The following is a 19637-nucleotide window of genomic DNA, read 5'->3' on the forward strand; positions in this document are numbered from 1 at the left end:
GATTTGTTTTATGCAAATGTCAAGGATTCATACATCTCTACAGCAAGACCTCCTCTAGGCAAATCAGATCGCAATCTTGTTTTTCTCTGCTCGAAATATAAGCCCCTTGTTCAGAGGCAACCTGTAATAAAGAGGACTGTGAGAAAATGGTCACAGGAAGCTGAAGAAGCTCTGCAAGGTTGCTTTGAGGCTACAGACTGGGACACACTGTGCCAGCCACATGGAGAGGACATCAATGCCATGACTGAGTGTGTAACCGACTATATAAACTTCTGTGTGGATAACATCATCCCCACCAGAACCGTGAGATGCTTGCCCAATAACAAACCTTGGATCACCAGTGACCTGAAGGACCTGCTTTAACAAGAAAAAAAGAGCCTTCAGAGAGGGAGACAGAGAGTTATTGAGGAGTTTACAGAAGCAACTTAAAGTCAAGATAAGAGACAGCAAGGAGGTGTACAAGAAGAAGCTGGAGAGCAAGCTCCAGCAAAACAATATCAGAGATGTGTGGACAGGGATGAAGAAGATCACAGGCTTCAAGCAGAAGGATGATCAGACCGATGGAGGTCTGGCCAGAGCCAATGAACTGAACACATTCTTCAATAGGTTCAATTCAGAAACAAGCTTCGCATCCTCCTCTCCTGCTCACAGCCAAACAGACATTCCACCTTCCTTTGACCCACAGGACCCACAGCTGTCCAGTAACACCTCAAATGTTTTATCTTCCACCTCAGCCCTAGACCCTTCTGCTTCCACATGTTTGCTTTCAACCATATCAGAAGATACTGATACTTCCTTTGCTCCCCCCTTCCACCTGTGTGTCAGCACTTTGAGGATCATGTTCTTTGATTTCTCCAGTGCATTTAATACAATCCAACCTGATTTGCTTTGTCAGAAACTCCAGAAGACTCAGGTGGAGGCCTCAACAATCTCCTGGATCAAAGACTACCTGACAAACAGACCACAGTTTGTGAGACTGAAGCATTGTGAGTCTAACCAGGTAGTCAGCAGCACAGGAGCACCACAGGGGACTTTACTCTCACCATTCCTTTTCACTCTGTACATCTCAGACTTCCAATACAAGACAGACTCCTGTCATCTGCAGAAATACTCGGATGATTCTGCAGTCGTGGGGTGGATCAGACATGGACAGGAAGCTGAGTACAGGAAGGTGGTGGACCGCTTTGTGGCATGGTGTGGAAACAATCATCTCATTTTGAACGTAATTAAAACAAAGGAGATGATTGTAGATTTTAAGAGAAACAGGAATAAGTTAAACACTATTTCTATCATGGGAGAAGAAGTGGAGGTGGTGGAGGAGTATAAATACCTCGGTGTTCACCTGGACAACAGACTAGAATGGAGATGCAACTGTGAAGCCATCTACAAGAAGGGACAGAGCAGACTGTACTTCTTGAGGAAGCTTAGTTCCTTTGGTGTTTGCAGCAAGATGCTGCATATCTTCTATAAGTCTGTTGTGGAGAGTGTGATCTCTTCTGCCATAATCTGCTGGGGAAGCAGCATCAGAGCCAGGGACTTAAAAAAGCTCAACAAGCTGATAGAAAAGGCTGGCTCTGTTCTGGGGACTCTTCTGGAACCTCTGGAGATCATTGTGGAAAGACGGATTCTTCATAAAATGAAGAACATTATGGAGAACCCTGAGCATCCTCTCCATGAGACTGTCCTACAACAACAGAGTGTCTTCAGTCAGAGGCTTCTTCAGATCTGCTGTAAGACGGAGCACTACAGGAGATCCTTCCTGCCCACAGCCATCAGCATCTACAACGGCTCTTTGAGGAAACCTTCATAATATGAGCTATAACAACATTTAATTTCCCTTTGGGATTAATAAAATATTTTTGAATTGAATTGAATTGAATCCAATTGGATGGACTACCAGACTGGCAGCAAACACCCTTCCATTTAGGCAACAAAGCAGTGTGTCTGCTCTGAGATATGTTGATGCGATGGTGAATATCTGAGTTAAAACCTTATTAGTAATAGAAGTGGTGGGGACTAAAAGCACCCATCGAACCGTGCAACGGTTGGTTACATTGGAGACTGAACAGAAACTAGTGAACAGAATTTGCTGATGAAAAGTTATACTAACTTGATAGGCAGCTCCTTTTTCTGCTTCAGCTTCAAGCAGTTTTATTATATGTTTTTGATGTCATGAATGACGATAAGGTTCTTGCTCTCACTTGTAAATTATAAATTCAAGGCAAGCTTGGTATTAGCCTGCGTTGAATTTGTTGTTGTACAACAGTGTTGTTGTATAACGACGCTGTGTATACCGTCGTTGGATCAGTAAAGTCATGAGTGTGTAGTCATTTCTGAACTTTCTCTAGCTTTTTCTGACCAGATGCCACCTAACTTCCTGTCACAATGTGAGATGCAGGTCAGGTGTATGTAAGCAGGAGCTGTGCCCTCATATGCCTCTAACCTGCCCCACAGTCTGCAAAAGCAGCCTGAGGACAATAGGAAGTGATGAGCATCTCAGAGCAATGCTGCTCAGATGTCAGTTGTTGTTGTATGGTATGGTACTGTGTGTGTATGTTTGTGTGTGTTTGTGTGTGTGTGTGTGTGTGTGTGTGTGTGACTTGCATTTGTTGCCACAAGAGCTGACATGGCCTGTCATGCGTACCGAGGCCTGCTCATCACATTTTCCACTTTTGTCTGCCGATATGCGTGTTTGTGTGGGTGTCTTCTGAACAATTAGCTGAATAGTTTGTCCTTATATCTTATGTATTTTTAAAGGAAGTCAGAGATATGTTTTCCAGACAATTAATGGTTTTAAGTGCAAAGTTTAAATAAATGTCCTTTCCTGACGCAGAAAGATCCCCTGAAGGTGGGGCCCTGTTGCACCCTATATGGTCATAGTAACTACCACGGTAGTGACGGCTGCAAGCTCGAGATATTTTAAATAGGCATTTAGTTATAGAATATTTCCATTTGGATAAGTTCAACATGAAATGTTTCCAGTTGGGATTTTATTTTTCTCCACTGAGACTGGACATTCTGAAAACTAGCTGAGCAGCAAGGAAAGTACTAGTCTCTGTCATCTCTACATCAAGCACTCCTACCAGTTCTCTGTCCTCTTATTATCCCTGCCTCATCAGGGGAGTAGCCCATCCTACACCAGAATGTTACAGCTTCACAAAGACCTAGGCTATTTTTCAATGCCACTGCCAATGTAGAAGTCACACAGCGCACACTGTTTACGGAAGTATCAATGAATGGTGCTGTCTCTGTTATTATGTTATTATTAAGTTAATGACCAATGGGAGCCAACAGTATCACGAACACATGATAACAAGACAAAGAGACAAAGAAAGGTAAGAAAATAGGGGGGCACCACTATTAACAATGGCATTTTGTGGAGCAGTGACTGCTACTTGTGTAGAGATGTCTGAAACATGACTGTTCTGACTGCAGACGCTTTGAAAACTATCGAATACACATCTGATTTATGTCAAATATGAAAGTGGCATCATTCAAGATTTGGGAGTTTAAAAAATAGGAATTGGCCGTTCTGACTGCCAAGTTAAAAATGAACTCCCACCTCTGACAAGGGTCTTGTTTCTTTTCAGGTTCTGTAAGATATTAGTGCTGCTTGTGCATTTACTATACTTCTATACATCTTTGTACAAAGATTGGCCATATTGTTGGGATTAGAGGGACTGCTTTCAAAGTGACTCATCTGTTCATACCATTTATGTATGGTCTTCCACAATGTTCTGGACCCGACTGGTTCACTCTTTTCATGCTTCCCCTGGGCAATAGTATTAGAAAACATGATAAACAGTTTCACTATTATGTTGATGATATCATGCTCTATTTTATTTCCAAGTCTGAGAAAACAATTACTAATAACACTTGGATGTCATGCAATCGTACATCTTACCCCAGATAAACCCGAGTTAGCTATGTTTGGCCCTAAAAACTCAGAGATTAACTTTTAAACAATTTTCTTGCTTTGGATGGTATTATTTTGGCTTTAAATGTTGAATTCAGAAACCTTTAACTGTTGGACCATCTCCAACCAGTTTTCACCCAAAGTAATGATCCCTTACCCATTTTCAAAACCAAACTTAAAATTATAAAAACAATGATAATTCTTGCCTGCTTCTGCATCTGCTTTTGTCTGTGTTTTTCTCAGAGCCTCTCTTTACATATCTTCCAAACTTGCAAATTATAGGTTTGGTCAGCTGGTCTCTCAACGCAATTGATCAAATTTGTTCCTCGGGAAGACAGGGTGAAGGAGAACCCTCTTGCCCAGCCGGTACATTCTTCTGTGGATACACAATGGATTCCTGGCAACAGTGGAAGATTGTGTGCTTGACTACAATGTCGGTTGAGGACGCAGAAGACGTTTATATATTTGGATTTTTGATAACAGGATATCTGCTTTTTGGAGCCAGCGGTTACTTGACCTTATCGAGTGAGTAGCAAAACGTGGGCAGCTGTTCAAAGCATCCCAAAGCTGCCTGGAATCTGGATGGAATCTGCAGAGCGATCAATGCTCAGACTGAATTGTTAAGAGAGCTAAGCCGCAAGCTGGATACGGTTCTTGAACAGAATCGTGGCCTGGAAACGGCTTTTGGACTCAAAGGTTAAAAGGATTTAATCATGGAGAAGGTTGTTCGCTCCAGAACTGTGGGAAAGTCCCAGAAATTTGGATATTTGGATTCGCAATTGAGAGATAACAGTAAAAACTCTTAAAGTGGTTGTAAATCCACACAACTGCTTGAACCAGAACACTTATTGTTTTTCTAAATCTGGTGCCCCAACGTGGCCTTGGCAACTTCTGCTAAGTGGCTATCGACAAAATATCTCCTGGATGTTATATAAACATGGCGCCCTTTCCCAGCACCCCCGAACAGCTGTGACCCAGATAAGACTTTGCAGCCGATTGAGAAAACTTCCATCTTTCTCCTCAAGGACAATGGCGCTCTATCTGTGTTGACAGTCTAATTCTTGCACACACACTCACAGTTATATATTCGCACCCCCAGGATTCCACCGCACTCATGCAAAATCTTTTCTTGCTTAGCCCTGCACCTAATTGCGTGATTTCATTACTTTTTCATAGATTTTTAGTTTTATCAGAAGGATTACCAGCGAAAACCAAACATTATTAGTAAAAAAACATTTGGACTATAGCTGCTCTTACACCAATGACTCAGCTTTCTTAGTTAGATTACAATGGACTGTTATTACTTAGTTCAACTTCAGTACCAGTAAAAGCAATATATTATTATCACCTGAAAATGTGGATTAAGGTTGTTTTGTACCAGTGACTCAGCTTCCCTAGTTAGAATTCAGTGGAATGTTGAGACTATCAATATTATCATCTTCTTTTAGCATAACATGCTTTATTATTAAGAGTGGCCTGGAACCAATTTCTACCAGTAAACCCGGAAGGATTATTAATTATTATTACTCCCAAGGATTATTAATGTCATTTGATTTGTTTTTCTGTGTCTGTATCATTGTAATGTTTTTCCACATGTATAGCGCTTTGAGTGCCTTGTTGCTGAAAAGCGCTATATGAATAAACTTGACTTGACTTGACTAGAAGTAATAAATTCTAACCAAATGCATGTACTATTCTATAAAAGGAGTACATTAATAACCAAGAATAAGGATGGATACTGAGTATAGATAAATATCAAACAAGTAGTTTATGAGCTGAGTGGGAGTGAGACAACAATTTGGATAGACTTAGAAAAATGGAGCACAATTAATAACAATGAAGCCTTCTTTTTGGTCCATGGATGTGTCTCGATAGCGGCTGCCAGCAGTTATATGAGGTAAAGCACCTAGCAGCTGGCCCCTAAGCCACTAACAACTGATAGCTGGCTAATCTTGAAACAAAGGGTCATAAAACCCTGAGGCAAGGCAAGTTTATTTATATAGCACATTTCAACAGCAAGATAATTCAAAGTACTGTACATGAAACAAAGAAAAAGAGACATAATAGGAAAAGTACAAATAAGTGGCATAAAGGTAATTTTATATAATTAAAATGAATAAAAAGATTAATAAAAAATGAATAAAATAAAACATTTATGATAAAATGATCAATAAGGAAAGGAAAGTTGGACAACTAATAATATTTGAATAGCACAGTCAAAGGCCGCTCTAAACAAATAAGTTTTTAATCTTGATTTAAAGAGACTTAGGGTTTCAGCACTTTTTCAGTTTTATTCCAGGAGTTTATTCCAGATTAGTGGAGCATAAGAACTAAAAGCTACTTCTTAATGTTTGGTTCTGGTCCTGGTTTGCAGAGCAAATTTGAGCCAGAAGACCTGGGTGGCCTCTGAGTGGTTGATACACTGACAAGTCTGTAATGTATTTTGGTGCCTGTCCATTCAGTGATTTATAGGCTAACAGAAGTCTTTTAAAGTCCGTTCTCTGAGCTACAGGGAGCCAGTGTAGAGACTTTAGAACCGGGGTGATGTGCTCCACTTTCTTAGTTCTAGTGAGGACGTGGGCAGCAGCGATCTGGATCAACTGCAGCTGGTTGATGGACTTTTTAGGCAGACCTGTGAAGACATCGTTGCAGTAATCAATTCCACTAAAGATGAATGGGACAAATGGGACAGTGTATAAGAATGTAGAATTGTTGTTTTAAGTTTTCCATTACTGCTGCTTTAGATATATGATAGAAATGGTTGAAAGGCTTGTAAGACTGAAGGTAACAGAAAGCAGACAATCAGCTGCTGGCTGTTAGTAAGACAAGGAAAGAAGAGGAGATTAGAATTGGGTCAGGTATACTCAGTGAAACCTAAAGTGGTTTCAGTAGGAACTGGAACAGATTGTGACTCCCAAACAGGGAGGATGGTTATAGCAGATAGCTACACCTTCAGGAGTGTTAAAGCCTGCAGTTCTAGGAGCAGTAACCTATCTATCTACTGTAGAATCGTTACTGTGGCCCACAGGTAACTGCCATGAAGCTCACAGTAAACCCACACACAGAGGTCTTGTCTAAAACTTAATATCTGAGTGTGGGTTATTAACCAGTGACTTGATTTCACCTTAGAGGATACTGTCCAGTTATGTTTGACAGCCAGGTTTGTGGAACATGGTGGAGCTGACCCAGTGGGCCAGCTTTCCTCTGTCCAATTGGTCCACTCAGTCCGAGACATGTACACTTATTTGAACCTGTGTGTCCATTTCGTTTACATCACAATTATGCTCTTCTGTATTTTGGTCTATCAAATAAATCTCATAAAAATGCAATCATGCTTGTGCTTGTAATGTGACCAAATGTGAAAACATTCAAGAATGTATCATTACAATGGCAAGGAATTGCAACTGTTGTACACAGAATGGCTAATTTAATTTGCCTATACCTGCTAAGTGTCTTAAAGACAGCGTGTAAACCAACCAGAATAATAAACTAAAAACTTGTAATTGAGGCCATTTTACACATTTCTCAATAAGGAGGATATCTAATTGGAAAAACACCCATGCTAGTCATACAATTGCTCAGACTATAAAGCATTGAATTTTCCTTTGCTGGCTTCTAAAGTTTATTTAAATTTTATATCGACTTCAGCTCTTATTGTTACCGACATGGAGTAATAAATAGAAACCAAATCCCTGTGCACACATCATCCAAACCACAAAACATAGCTCACTGTCTGTTTCAGTACAACAAGGATAAAACTCATAGCCCTGTGGTCCCTCAGACAGGCAGAATACAGAGGGGAGCTCATCCTCAGCTTGATCAGGTTAGTGCCACAAAACAGCTGCCATCAATCTTAAATTTACACTAGAAAATAGGCTAGTTCAGTCCAGCCAAGACTTGAGAAACAGTTGTGTGTATGTGTGTGAGAAGGAGCGTTGGCATTGGAAACTAATAAAACCTGTGCCCCTCTGGAAGTTTGAGAGCTATTCCACAGCGCTTGTTTCGGCCATAGAGTAGCTGTGACGCAGTTGTTACATGTCAGCCAAATACTAGAGTACAGAAGAAAATAAACAGACTCACAATAGAAGTTCTAGCTTGAGTTTCTTTTTTGGAATGAGTGTGACAAGCCTAACCAGCTCACACTCCCCGAGTCATGTACTTCCTAGAGCAGCAGTGTAGTCTCTGAGATGTGTGGGACTAATCCACTGAAGTTGTTAATGTCTGCCTTTATTTCTTCTTCCTCTTTGTGCATCAGTAGATCCATGTCAGAAGTGTTTATCTAGCAAGTGTGTACTGCCCTCACTTATGTATTTCTAGTATTACATAAAGCACTGCACACACAGTGGTACTGAAATATCAAGGAGCCTTTTAATTTATATGTATATACAGTCATATTCAAGAAATTAAAATAATATTGAAAGGTTGATTTATTTTAGTCAACTCACTAAGTGAAGCACATTATGCAGCTTAAAGACACATACACTCACCAGCCACTTTATTAGGTACACCTGTCCAACTGCTCGTTAACGCAAATTTCTAATCAGCCAATCACATGGCAGCAACTCAATGCATTTAGGAATGTAGACATGTAGTTCAAACTGAACATCAGAATGGGGAAGAAAGGTGATTTAATTGACTTTGAACGTGGTATGGTTGTTGGTGCCAGACGGGCTGGTCTGAGTACTTCAGAAACTGCTGATCTACTGGGATTTTCATGGACTACCATCTCTAGGGTTTACGGAGAATGGTCCGAAAAAGAGAAAATATCCATTGAGCGGCAGTTCTGTGGGCACAAACGCTTTGTTGATGCCAGAGGTCAGAGGAGAATGGCCAGGCTGGTTCCAGCTGATAGAAAGGCAACAGTAACTCAAATAACCACTCATTACAACCAAGACATGCAGAAGAGCATCTCTGAACACACAACACGTCGAACCTTGAGGCGGATGGCCTACAGCAGCAGAAGACCACACCGGGTGCCACTCCTGTCAGCTAAGAACAGGAAACTGAGGCTACAATTCACACAATTCACCAAAATTGGACAATAGAAAATTGGAAAAACGTTGCCTGGTCTAATGAGTCTCGATTTCTGCTGTGACATTCGGATGGTAGGGTCAGAATTTGACGTCAACAACATGAAAGCATGGATCCATCCTGCCTTTTATCAATGGTTCTGGCTGGTGGTGGTGGTTTAATGGTGTAGGGGATATTTTCTTGGCACACTTTGGGCCCCTTAGTACCAATTGAGCATCATGTCAATGCCATAGCCTTCCTGAATATTGTTGCTGACCATGTTCATCCCTTTATGACCACAGTGTACCCATCTTCTAATGGTTACTTCCAGCAGGATAAAGCGCCATGTCATAAAGCACAATTCATCTCAGACTGATTTCTTGAACATGACAATGAGTTCACTGGACTCAAATGGGCTCCACAGTTACCAGATCTCGATCCAATAGAGCACCTTTAGGATGTGGTGGAATGGGAGATTCGCATCATGGATGAGCAGCCGACAAATCTGCAGCATCTATGTGATGCTATCATGTCAATATGGACCAAACTCTCTGAGGAATGTTTCCAGTACCTTGTTGTATCAATGCCATGAAGGATTAAGGCAGTTCTGAAGGCAAAAGGGGGTCCAACCCGGTAGTAGCAAGGTGTACCTAATAAAATGACCGGTGAGTGTATACTGATGTTTTCAAGCCTTCATTTCTGTTAACTATGAAGATTTTCCACTTACAGCTAATAAAAACACAACATTTAGGATTAGAAAATTACATCAGCCCAGTAAAAGTAAAACATACAGAAATACACACATGTGGACTTAATGAAATGTATGTTTAATACCTGCTTAAAGGTTTATTTTAATCTGGCAAACAGCCTCATTGGAAGGCATATTCTAATTTATTGAATGTGACTATAATGATAGGAAAAAAATTTAAATAATGTATCTAATTAGATCATTTGTAATTATGTAATCATGACTGATGGCATTTTGTATCATAAACCAATATTTGACACAATAAGCCAAGTTTTTTAGTTGCAATAAACTTTTGGTGAGTGAGAGAGTGATACTTTTTACCCAGAACGCATCGAATGGTTGGATTAACACTGACAATATGTCCTGTTTGTACTGTCCCCACAGATATGCAGATACCCCTTTGAAAGTGTTGAATAGGTTTATTATATGGTAATGTATTCTGTAACACATTTACATTTTCCTTCGCTTCAATCACTTTATGTTTTTTTATTGTGGCTGAGAGGATTGTGGAGTGTGCAGTGAGGTTGTGGGATAGCAAGTTTAAAGCCACCTGACCTTAGTTCTCTCTTCGTCCCTTCCAAATGAGCCTTACTTTGGACAAGTGGCAGTCTAATCCCTCAGTGCAATTGATTGAGTGTGAGCCACTGACAGTGATAAAATTACTCTGACCCTTAACAGCTTAAAGTGCAAACAAGTGATGGGTCAGCCCATCCATTTAGATTATTGATTGTGAGTCATTCATAGATGATTCAAATTTGTTGATCCAGTGTCTGCTTTGAAGTATTGAAAGCCATAATTACACGCAGAGCTTGTGACCACATTGGTACAGTAGCGCAGATTTTTCTGTGGCCTTCTAAACTACTGCTCATTTTCATTAGTATCAAATCTATTTGGGTTGGGTCAGTTTAACATGGTCAGATTAATTTTTCATTACAATCAAATACCATCTCAATAGGGGCAGGATCATTAATATCAAGGTGAACCCACAGTCCCTATTGAAGTCATAGAGACAAAAAAAACTAGACTGGTGCTCCGTTTATGGCTGTTGTTAGAATCGGAGTGAGAGAAGAGATCCAGAGAAGGTTCTGGGCAGTGACACCGAAGGACTGTGGAGAAGTACAAGAGAGGGAGAGGGAAGCCATGCTGTATCAAATGAAAGGAAACAAACTAGAGGATGTGTGAGGATAAGCTAATGTTGCCTAATGTTAGCTTTCTCTAATACACAATACGCCCAGCAAATAATGATTTTACAGTTCAAGATATTAGTTACTGCAATATGCTGTGAATACTAACACCGTGTCTTCAGTGCAACTCAGAGCGGTTGGAACCACAATCAAGCAGGTACTAAAAGTACTAACGGTTCCACATAACTGTTACTAATGGAAAAGCCGACAAAGCAAGTTGACCCTTAAAGAACCACTCTAAGTAGGGACTTAACAGAAAAGGGGCAAATGTAATCCTCACAGATTTCTAAAAAAAAATTGTGTAACTCATCTGATGCCCATATTCAGTTACTAGAAGAGCTACAAATACTTACGGAGAGGGTCTCATAAAAAATAAATAGTTACTCCATCTTGATTTAGTATCCTTCACTCAAAAATATTTTATAGTCTTTGTTTTTTGTAAATTAACACTTATATGTTCCTGGACTACCTAATAAAATAGACTATGAGAGGCTGCTTTGAGTGACCACACGACATGGTCCTTAATGTTACAGGAGGGTGCTTTTCCTTGGCTAAATTGTACTTCCTACTGAGAACAGATTATCAACCAGTTAAGTAGTTACTAATGTGTAGTGTGGTCAGTTGCAGGTAAGGTTTGCATGTTTATGTTTGATGGAGGCCCCTCTGAACCCTGCCTCAGGCATTTTCTTAATAAGCTTGTGAACTTCAAAGCAGCCAATTTGCTTCTGAAACATGTACACAATTTCTTTTTAAATCAAAGCTTCAAACTGGAGGAAAAGATCTTCTTGTTTATTTCCATAAAGTAACGGCAGACGAGTCACCATGTAAAAGGATCAGAGCGCATGAAAATGGAGTCATGCTGTATACAGTGCTTTAACACTCCATCATTTGCATACTACATTGGTCTAATTTGTTGCGATTTGTTTTGGGGTCGGATCAAGTTTAAAAAAGGCATGAGGGAGGGACACATCTCCTTTTTGTTAGGATAACAGGGTTTTTTGATACATTCTTTTTCAAACTATTTAAAGGATTTTTGGCAATACTTCCTGAGAAGGTTACAAGAAGGAAAAGCTAGTAAAAGCTCAAACTAACAAGTTTTGTGCGTGATTGCCAGTCCCGGGATTTTGGAAGGCTATGACCTGTCTATATTAATTTTAGCCAAGTTCTGTTTAGTAACCTTCTAACCTTTCTGCAGTGAGTATGTAATAAATGTTCGTTCTAGGAGCAGAGGAGACATTGCACTTTGTGTGAGAGAACAGTTGCTCTAAAACAAGGTTTTACTGATTTGGCACAAAGATAAAATTATTCTGGGGCTGATATTAATGTCTTTAACGTCTGATATTGAACATAAACTTTAATCAGAGCTCTGCAACAACAGGTCCCCACAAGGATGGAAGTAAAGGACATGGAACACATCACGGTAGAATTTGAGACCTGCAGCTACTCTAACTGGGCCTATGTTTAGGCATCCAGGGTTGCAGGAAAACACTCAACTCAGTACTCTGAAGGAGAAAAGAAGAGGTGGAAGAAAATGGTCATTCCATACGTGGTTGGAGTATCAGAGAAACAAAGAATGATATTTTCCAAGCATAATATTTAGGTGCATTTAAACCTAACAACACTGAGAGAGACTGGCTCATCTAAAGGATAAAACACTAAAACATAAGCTCAACCTTGTGGTACATGCAGTCTACTTTATCGAGGTATGTTCAAACCTCTACACTGGAGAAACTAAACAGCCGCTACAGAAACAGATGGCCCAGCACAAAAGAGCAATATCATTGCTTCAAGAATCAGCAGGTAACTTACATCAACAAGAGACATTTAAAGACAGCAATAATGTCAACATTTTGAACCATATATTATACAAAAACAACTCATTTGGTATCGATAGGGACATGTTTGGATCATCAGGGAACAACAATCCAAAGACTGTGCTGAATAGAGCGTAGGGCCAATGACTCGTATGTCCCACTCGCCTCATTAATGACCTGAATGCCCCTATATGTGTGATTGTCCTGAATAAAACTTAAAGACCTGTTACTTCCAATCTTGTTCAGAACTGAAGAAGCCTTTTGGGTGAGAGGTGAAACGTTTTTCAGAAACCAAAGAAGTCGTGTAGTTGCCTTCTACTTAAGCACTTAGGTTCTTATATTGACCTGCTGTCAAAATGTTTTTATCTTGGCATGTTTGCTGGTGTTTGGAAAAACTTGAAATAAAGGGGATTTTGTGGAACATGAGGTACTCTCATTGCTGAATGTATGCTGCCTTTAAAGTGCTCCCAATTTAAATAGTACGTATGTATTTGGTTGACAGGTTTTGAATACAGAGGGTTTTGCTGCATCATGAACAGTAACGTATGCCAGGTAAAAGAAAAATCAATAATATATCATGAAACAGTAAGCGTCAATAGCAATGGTAGGCATTACAATTCCACAAGACAGACAATACATGCGGCCTAATAGGCAGCAAGTGAAGCCACCATTATTTAAGCCTTTTTACAAGATAGAAAAGAGATTTCTAACAATAGTATGAACTTGATTTACTTTCATTTCTAGTTGTACTCTTCACTTAAACATATTTGCATTTCTAAACAGGACTAAACTAAACAGGTAATGGGATTTGTACATCAATATATTGCTAGTTGAGAAAGTGTCATTATTAAAGTCCTGAAATTCATAAGAGAATTCCATTTGTAGTTTATGACAATCTTTAAAAACAAATCTCAGTAGTTATTAGTAATGTTTTATTATCTGTTTGCCTTTGTTCTTTAAGTTTGTATTAAAGCAGATCTTTAAAAAAAATAGACTTTTAATTAAAAACCATATTGTTATCATTTTCAAAACCGTTGAATACAGTAAAATATGTTAGAATTTTGTGTCAAAATTGCCCTCCTCTACGGGAAAGTTACTTTTTCTTTGACATCATGTTCTGGTTTCTTAATTTTCATATAAATGGGTAAACAAACTTTTGAGAATTAAATTGCTTTATGAGTACCCCAACTGGTCAGAAAATGGTTAGCTGAATTAATCAGACTGTAAGCTATGCCGTCACTTTTACTTTCAGTTTTAAATATCCAGCATCCTAAATTGAGTGAAGCACCTGGATAGCACAGCTTGAGATTTAATAATGTTTTTATAGGGACATTTAACAGTTTTTAAATTGCCGTTGCATCGATTGAGTTGTAGTTATGCATGTGCTCCATACACGACATGTAATGTGGTGACATTTTTCCACTTGTTCAAAGCTGTTGTAGCCAGGCTTATTTTAGTGATCCACTATGTTCTTCAGTGTCAGATGCTTTTTTAGACAATGCAGGGACATAGTTCTACTATGACATGTTATCTTTTGCATATGAACTAAAAGGCAGATATACAATAGTGAGATGGGAGGATGTAGATCCTCACCTTAACTCCAAATGGGTGCCCATATCTTCAAATACCCCATTTCTCATAGGAGACAGAGGTTGAAGGTTTAAGAAGCTAAAACAAAGCAACTTTGTTGTCCCTCGTTCATTGTTACTATTATCTGCTGAAATAGAGGTGGGCTAATTTATAATACTAGATTATGAAGAATTAGAAAGTTAAAACGAGCTGGCAAAGCAAAGAGAATGTGGGGTCGTCTGTCAGGCACGTTCTATGCTGTGTAGTTTATACTCCTCAGACGAATCAGTTTTGTTTCCCTTCTTTTTCTGCAGCTTCTTAAATTACCCCGTTTTTCATTGCAGGGACTTTTATCCATTACCCAGGATTTTGAAAGCATTTCCTGTGTTTCGACATAATTTACCCCCCGTAATTTAAATTTCCTTTGTCCTCACTTTCGTGGGTGAAAGGTCCTGGTCTGGGGGTGGGACTTTCAGATTACCCCGGGATTGTTGAGTGACGGGGTTTTGTGCTGAGCAGTGATGATTGGTGAACTCTCTCTTGAGGTTTTCTGAATTCTGCTCACCTGTCATATTTAAGACCTGGTTGTTGTTGTTTTCTACTTAATATAAGATTTATATTTGAGTGTATTTTTACAATTAGAGTGCCAAAACACAACAAGCAAAAAAGCCAGTCGTGCTTTCTCCTGCTTTATCTTGATTTGTACACCAATGGCAGGATATGGGCCTCTCGGTCGGGCTTTGTTTGTTTGGCCTTTGGTTTCTTATTGCTGCCAGCTGCTGGACTGAAGGTGTAGGTCAGTTTTCTTCACAACTTCTCTGTACGTCATTAGACTGATTTAAATAAATTTTCCATGGCCTTTCAGACCAGTAAAAACAGAGATCACACAAATTACCTGGAATTCCTTTTACACGGGTAAAATAAAAATCCCAGGTATTTAAATACTGGGACTTTGTGTGGAAAATGGGTCGTCAAGAAGGGAAAAAATGGTTAATGTTTTTTGTTTATAGCACACCACTGGTAACTTATTAGTATTGTTAGTCTGTTTGAAAATAAAATGACGGTTGAAGCCATCCTGCAGATGCAGGCAGGAGGCTGTCGGAGCACTGCTGGGATATTTTAACCACCCAGTTTTTAATGCAGCTCTACTTTTGACCTTTTAAATGCTTAATTTAGGCTTTTTGATTATATTTTGTCCTCACTACAACCAGAACGTATTTAAAGCTAACCAATGTTTAATTATATCAATCTAATTGCAAACTTTGTTTTAGATTATTATTATTGAATACATGGATATAAAACCAAAATCACATAACAGCACTCACACAGTCAACCCTGTGCTGTTCGGTGTGTCAAAGTGTCACTACAGTGTCAATACTGTGACGTTGAGGGGCAGTCAGAAATATCTGAAACTTCTAGAACAATATAAAATAAATAACCAAGGACTGGGACAGTTCCAGTGTCTTTATGTCATCTTTTCTCAGGGTGGCCAACCTTAACATGTTTGGTGAGAGAAACCCACTTTATCTCCGTCTCACTCTATTACCCAGGGCAAAAAGGAAGAATGTCCCAATTCACACATCCATGGGAAACAGATCAATGGATCAAAAAGCTTTTTTCTACAAGACAAACTCTACATAGGAGGCTTTTTCCTCAAGGCGCCACAATTCCCCACGCATTAAACATTACAGTGAGCGGAAATGACATTGCTTGAGGTTCATATACATGCCTTTCTGTTGCAGTTTAGAATAATGAGACACAATAAAAACCAATAAGATACTGTCCTGAAGTCAGTGTTATCTGAGTTACTCTGAGCCTTTTGAGAGGATGTCTTAGAGAATTCTGAGCTTATTAATGACGTAAAATGTCAGGGTCATGTATAGAAATATTCAGGACCCATGAGCTGCAAGAGAGGTGGAAGGAGGTATAAACACAATACAATCACTCTTTATAACTTATTGGGTTAATAATGATTTAGCCAGAATCAATCCAGGACAGGTGGCCAAGTCATAATATGGTTTGATGTAAAAGGTTCATTCTTGCACTTAATTTGATCAGTTTTACATCTTAGATCCACTTTCTTCTTGTTTATTCTCTAAATCAAAAATAAAATGCTATTCTTTATGTTGTTCCTTTTGTTTCTTTCCAGAACCGTCTGTTTTCTAAAAAAAATGGCCATTTATTTATACTTCACTCTTCAATTAAAGTGCTGTGGCCGCATTTGTCTACATAGCATTTATGTGTTTTGCTGCTAATAAAGCTGCATCCTGTGGTTGGTACACTTATGAAAGCGCATGAAAAAGAAAATATTTGCCTATTTCATTTGCAAATGATAATGCCATTCATTGCACTATGAATTCTAAAATTCAATCTTTGAAGAAAATTTGGTTTCTATAATTTCTTTAAGAACACCACTCTTCTTGGGCTAAAATGGCCAGTTACATTTGACTTTTATGTTAATTACCACTTTTATGTTATTAATGTTAAGTTAAGCAGAGACAATCTTTTAAGTTTAAGTGTTTTCATTTGTAACTGGAGCTAGGCTGCACATTTTATGTAAAAATGCTGTAACAAATCTTCTGGGTAAAAGCTTAAAGGAGGTATGTTCATGTTTACAGGATGTAGTACCCCAAAAATAGAAACTCTGTTTGTGGCAAAGTTTTATTATGGCAGCTTACAGCAAATTAATGTTGAAGAGACACTGCATTGTCCTGATTGTTATTGGACTTTAACGAGCTGCAGCAGAGATATACTGTAGCCTCCATATAACAGAAACATTGCTCTCACTCCCAAATCTGCTTGCACAGCCTAAAATCCGGCATATTGTTTTAATTGGCGCTGGAACTGGTGCATATGAATATAAAGGCTGGGAAGGGAGGCATTTACAGCCTCTTGCAAAAGTATTCATACCCCTTGAACGTTTGCATATTTTGTTAAAGGACAACCTCCTACATCCATGTGTTTTATTAGGATTCTTTGTGATAGACCAACAGAAGGCAAATTATGCATGTTTCAAATAATATTGGCGCCATTATGATCATGTTTTCCCTTACTTTCGTCTTTGTCCTATCTCAACACTGTATCTCCACCATTTTCCGTGGGCTTAATCAGTTCGGTCTCACAAAACCGTGCCATGGCTGGGCATCAAGGACTATGAGAGTCCAGCCATCTGGCTAAATACATCATTTGCATGCAGAGATTATTGCATGTCACTTAAAAGCTAATATCTTACCAAGTACTGACTTCAAGCAGTTCATTGCAATTATGATATTGCGAACATTTATAATACAATAAGAATTGAGATTTAATAATTATGCAGCTCTAGGGCTCTATTCACCTCCAACCTGATCTTTTTTTTTTTTTTGCCTTGGTATGCGACACTTTCAGCAGGGTTAATTACAGAAGAAGATGACAAATATTAACCCTCTGACATTTGGTTGCCATTCATAAGGATTCGTTTCCACCATTGTTGTGCACCTGGTGTCAACACATTTTAGCACTGTAATGTTCTCTTTGAAACAATGTATTGTGAAACACACCACTATGTCCAGCCTAATAAACACTATTATGTCTTAGTTTAATTCCATCAGTCAAATTAAGGCAACCATAGACCCAGGACCCCATTAGTATGCTAATAAAAGCTCTCCACTAATGACTTATTTACAATTCAGTCAATTTTGTCCTCGCTCCGCTTGTATGCACTAATAAGTAAAATGCTCTCCCGGCACACATGTTCATGTGAATATTTTGCACATAATTTCTTTATTATTATTACAGGCAGCTTATTTTAAGCCCTGCTTTATTCCTGTCTCGTCCACATCTACTTTGTATTCAAGTGATTAATAAATTGTGTTTTATATCATGGAAATATGATAAATATTTAAGCCCAGTCAACTGGTTAGGGTTTGTTTATTGTTTTCCTTCCGCCAGCCATTTTGGATCTACTTAGAGTCGACGTGTAAGCAAGTTTTTCTCTGTTCGATATGCTGGCTTTGACAGCACGGTAACAGCAGAATCACTGAAAGTCAGATGCTGCTGAGAAACCTGTCTGATTCTGGCCTCTTTCTTCCACAGTGCTCAGCGGCCTCTGCTCTAATGCCTGTCCTGAAGACGTCAAGGTGAGAAAGTTTTTCACTCATTTTTCTGTAAAGTATATAAAAAACACAAGTGTCGTAAAAGTGTATGTGTCAGATAAAATTTTAAGATCATTAGGAAACCTTTAGCACATTCTTTAAAATAGATGCATAGAAATTGTATAAAATCTGAATTTTTTAATTATTGTCACTAAACTGTTCAAGGATGTTGAACAAAGGTCGAAGTGTCTGTAGATTTATTTTAAAATTAGGTTTTCTAAGATTTAGATTCAACCATGTTAGTTTCTGTGTGGACTGTTATCTCTCACTGTGAAAGAGGCAAATCAGTTTTAAAAATAGAATGTATCCGTTTTATTTTACATTGTATTAAAAAATGACATTTAAAAAAATGATTACACTCTGGCCAATAATCAATGGAAACATCTTTTTGGCAATACAGCAAGCAAACCCTTTCTTTAAATACTGATCCGCTTTCAGAATGTCTCTATTTGAATGTTGATGATTTCCCTTAGAGTGTTAGGGTTATTCTAATAGAAAAGAGAGAGACGGAGATTACAGCTAAATGTTTTGGTTAGAATGCCTATAATAATGAACTTGTTATGCAGATAAAAATATCAAATGTGCTTTTTCTGTCTTTGATTATAGAAGGACTTCCTGTGAGAAAGTTGTGACACCATCCACACTTATTTTATTAAACAACATTCCAAGTCTCAATTGTACAGTACAACATTGAATTGTATTTAAATATTTCACAGTTATTAAACTAAAGAATATTCAGAGTATGGTGTCCAAAAGAAACTCTGTAAGATCTTTTTTTCAGGTTTTTCTAGTATATAAAAGAAAGAACATTTATATTTGATTGAACAGGAAAAACTGCTGGTTTCTTCAGTACTATACACTGCAGGTTGAACCAGTGAGGGCTTCAATCACCAAGGTCAGATGAGATATTTGTACTGAAAGGAAGGATTAAAACACCAAGGTTAATGTTTGCAACATTTAAAGATGAGCCAAAGCTTTTCTGAGACAAATCTTCTAGTATGTGGAAACCACACAAAGCAATTTTTGGAGTTTCAAGTTTTTTTGTATTTTTTTCACTAGATGAGAAAATGGTGGCTATAACAAAACTTGTAAAATGGTGAAGTACTGCCGTCCTGTAAGTTGCTTTACTCTTTTTAAAAATATCAAAAGACCTGATAAAAGCAGAAGACAATAAAATAACAAATTAATATTAGTATTTGCTTTTTGTAAGCTCTCAATAAATATGCATATTAGAAGCAATGGCAACGTCCCACTCTGTGTATC

The 19637-nt window shown here is 38.5% G+C and overlaps 1 protein-coding gene across 1 annotated transcript in view; it reads left to right on the plus strand.

Annotated features, from left to right (window-relative positions):
- The window catches only part of itfg1 (integrin alpha FG-GAP repeat containing 1), a 213706-nt gene that overhangs the window by 134181 nt on the left and 59888 nt on the right, over positions 1 to 19637 (plus strand). The window contains exon 13 of the mRNA XM_047362733.1: positions 18316 to 18359. Coding sequence (XP_047218689.1) covers positions 18316 to 18359 — 44 coding nt within the window. The remainder of the gene's footprint in view (positions 1 to 18315; positions 18360 to 19637) is intronic.

Source organism: Girardinichthys multiradiatus, chromosome 4 (genome assembly GCF_021462225.1).
Source record: "Girardinichthys multiradiatus isolate DD_20200921_A chromosome 4, DD_fGirMul_XY1, whole genome shotgun sequence".
In the NCBI taxonomy this organism is placed as follows: domain Eukaryota; kingdom Metazoa; phylum Chordata; class Actinopteri; order Cyprinodontiformes; family Goodeidae; genus Girardinichthys; species Girardinichthys multiradiatus.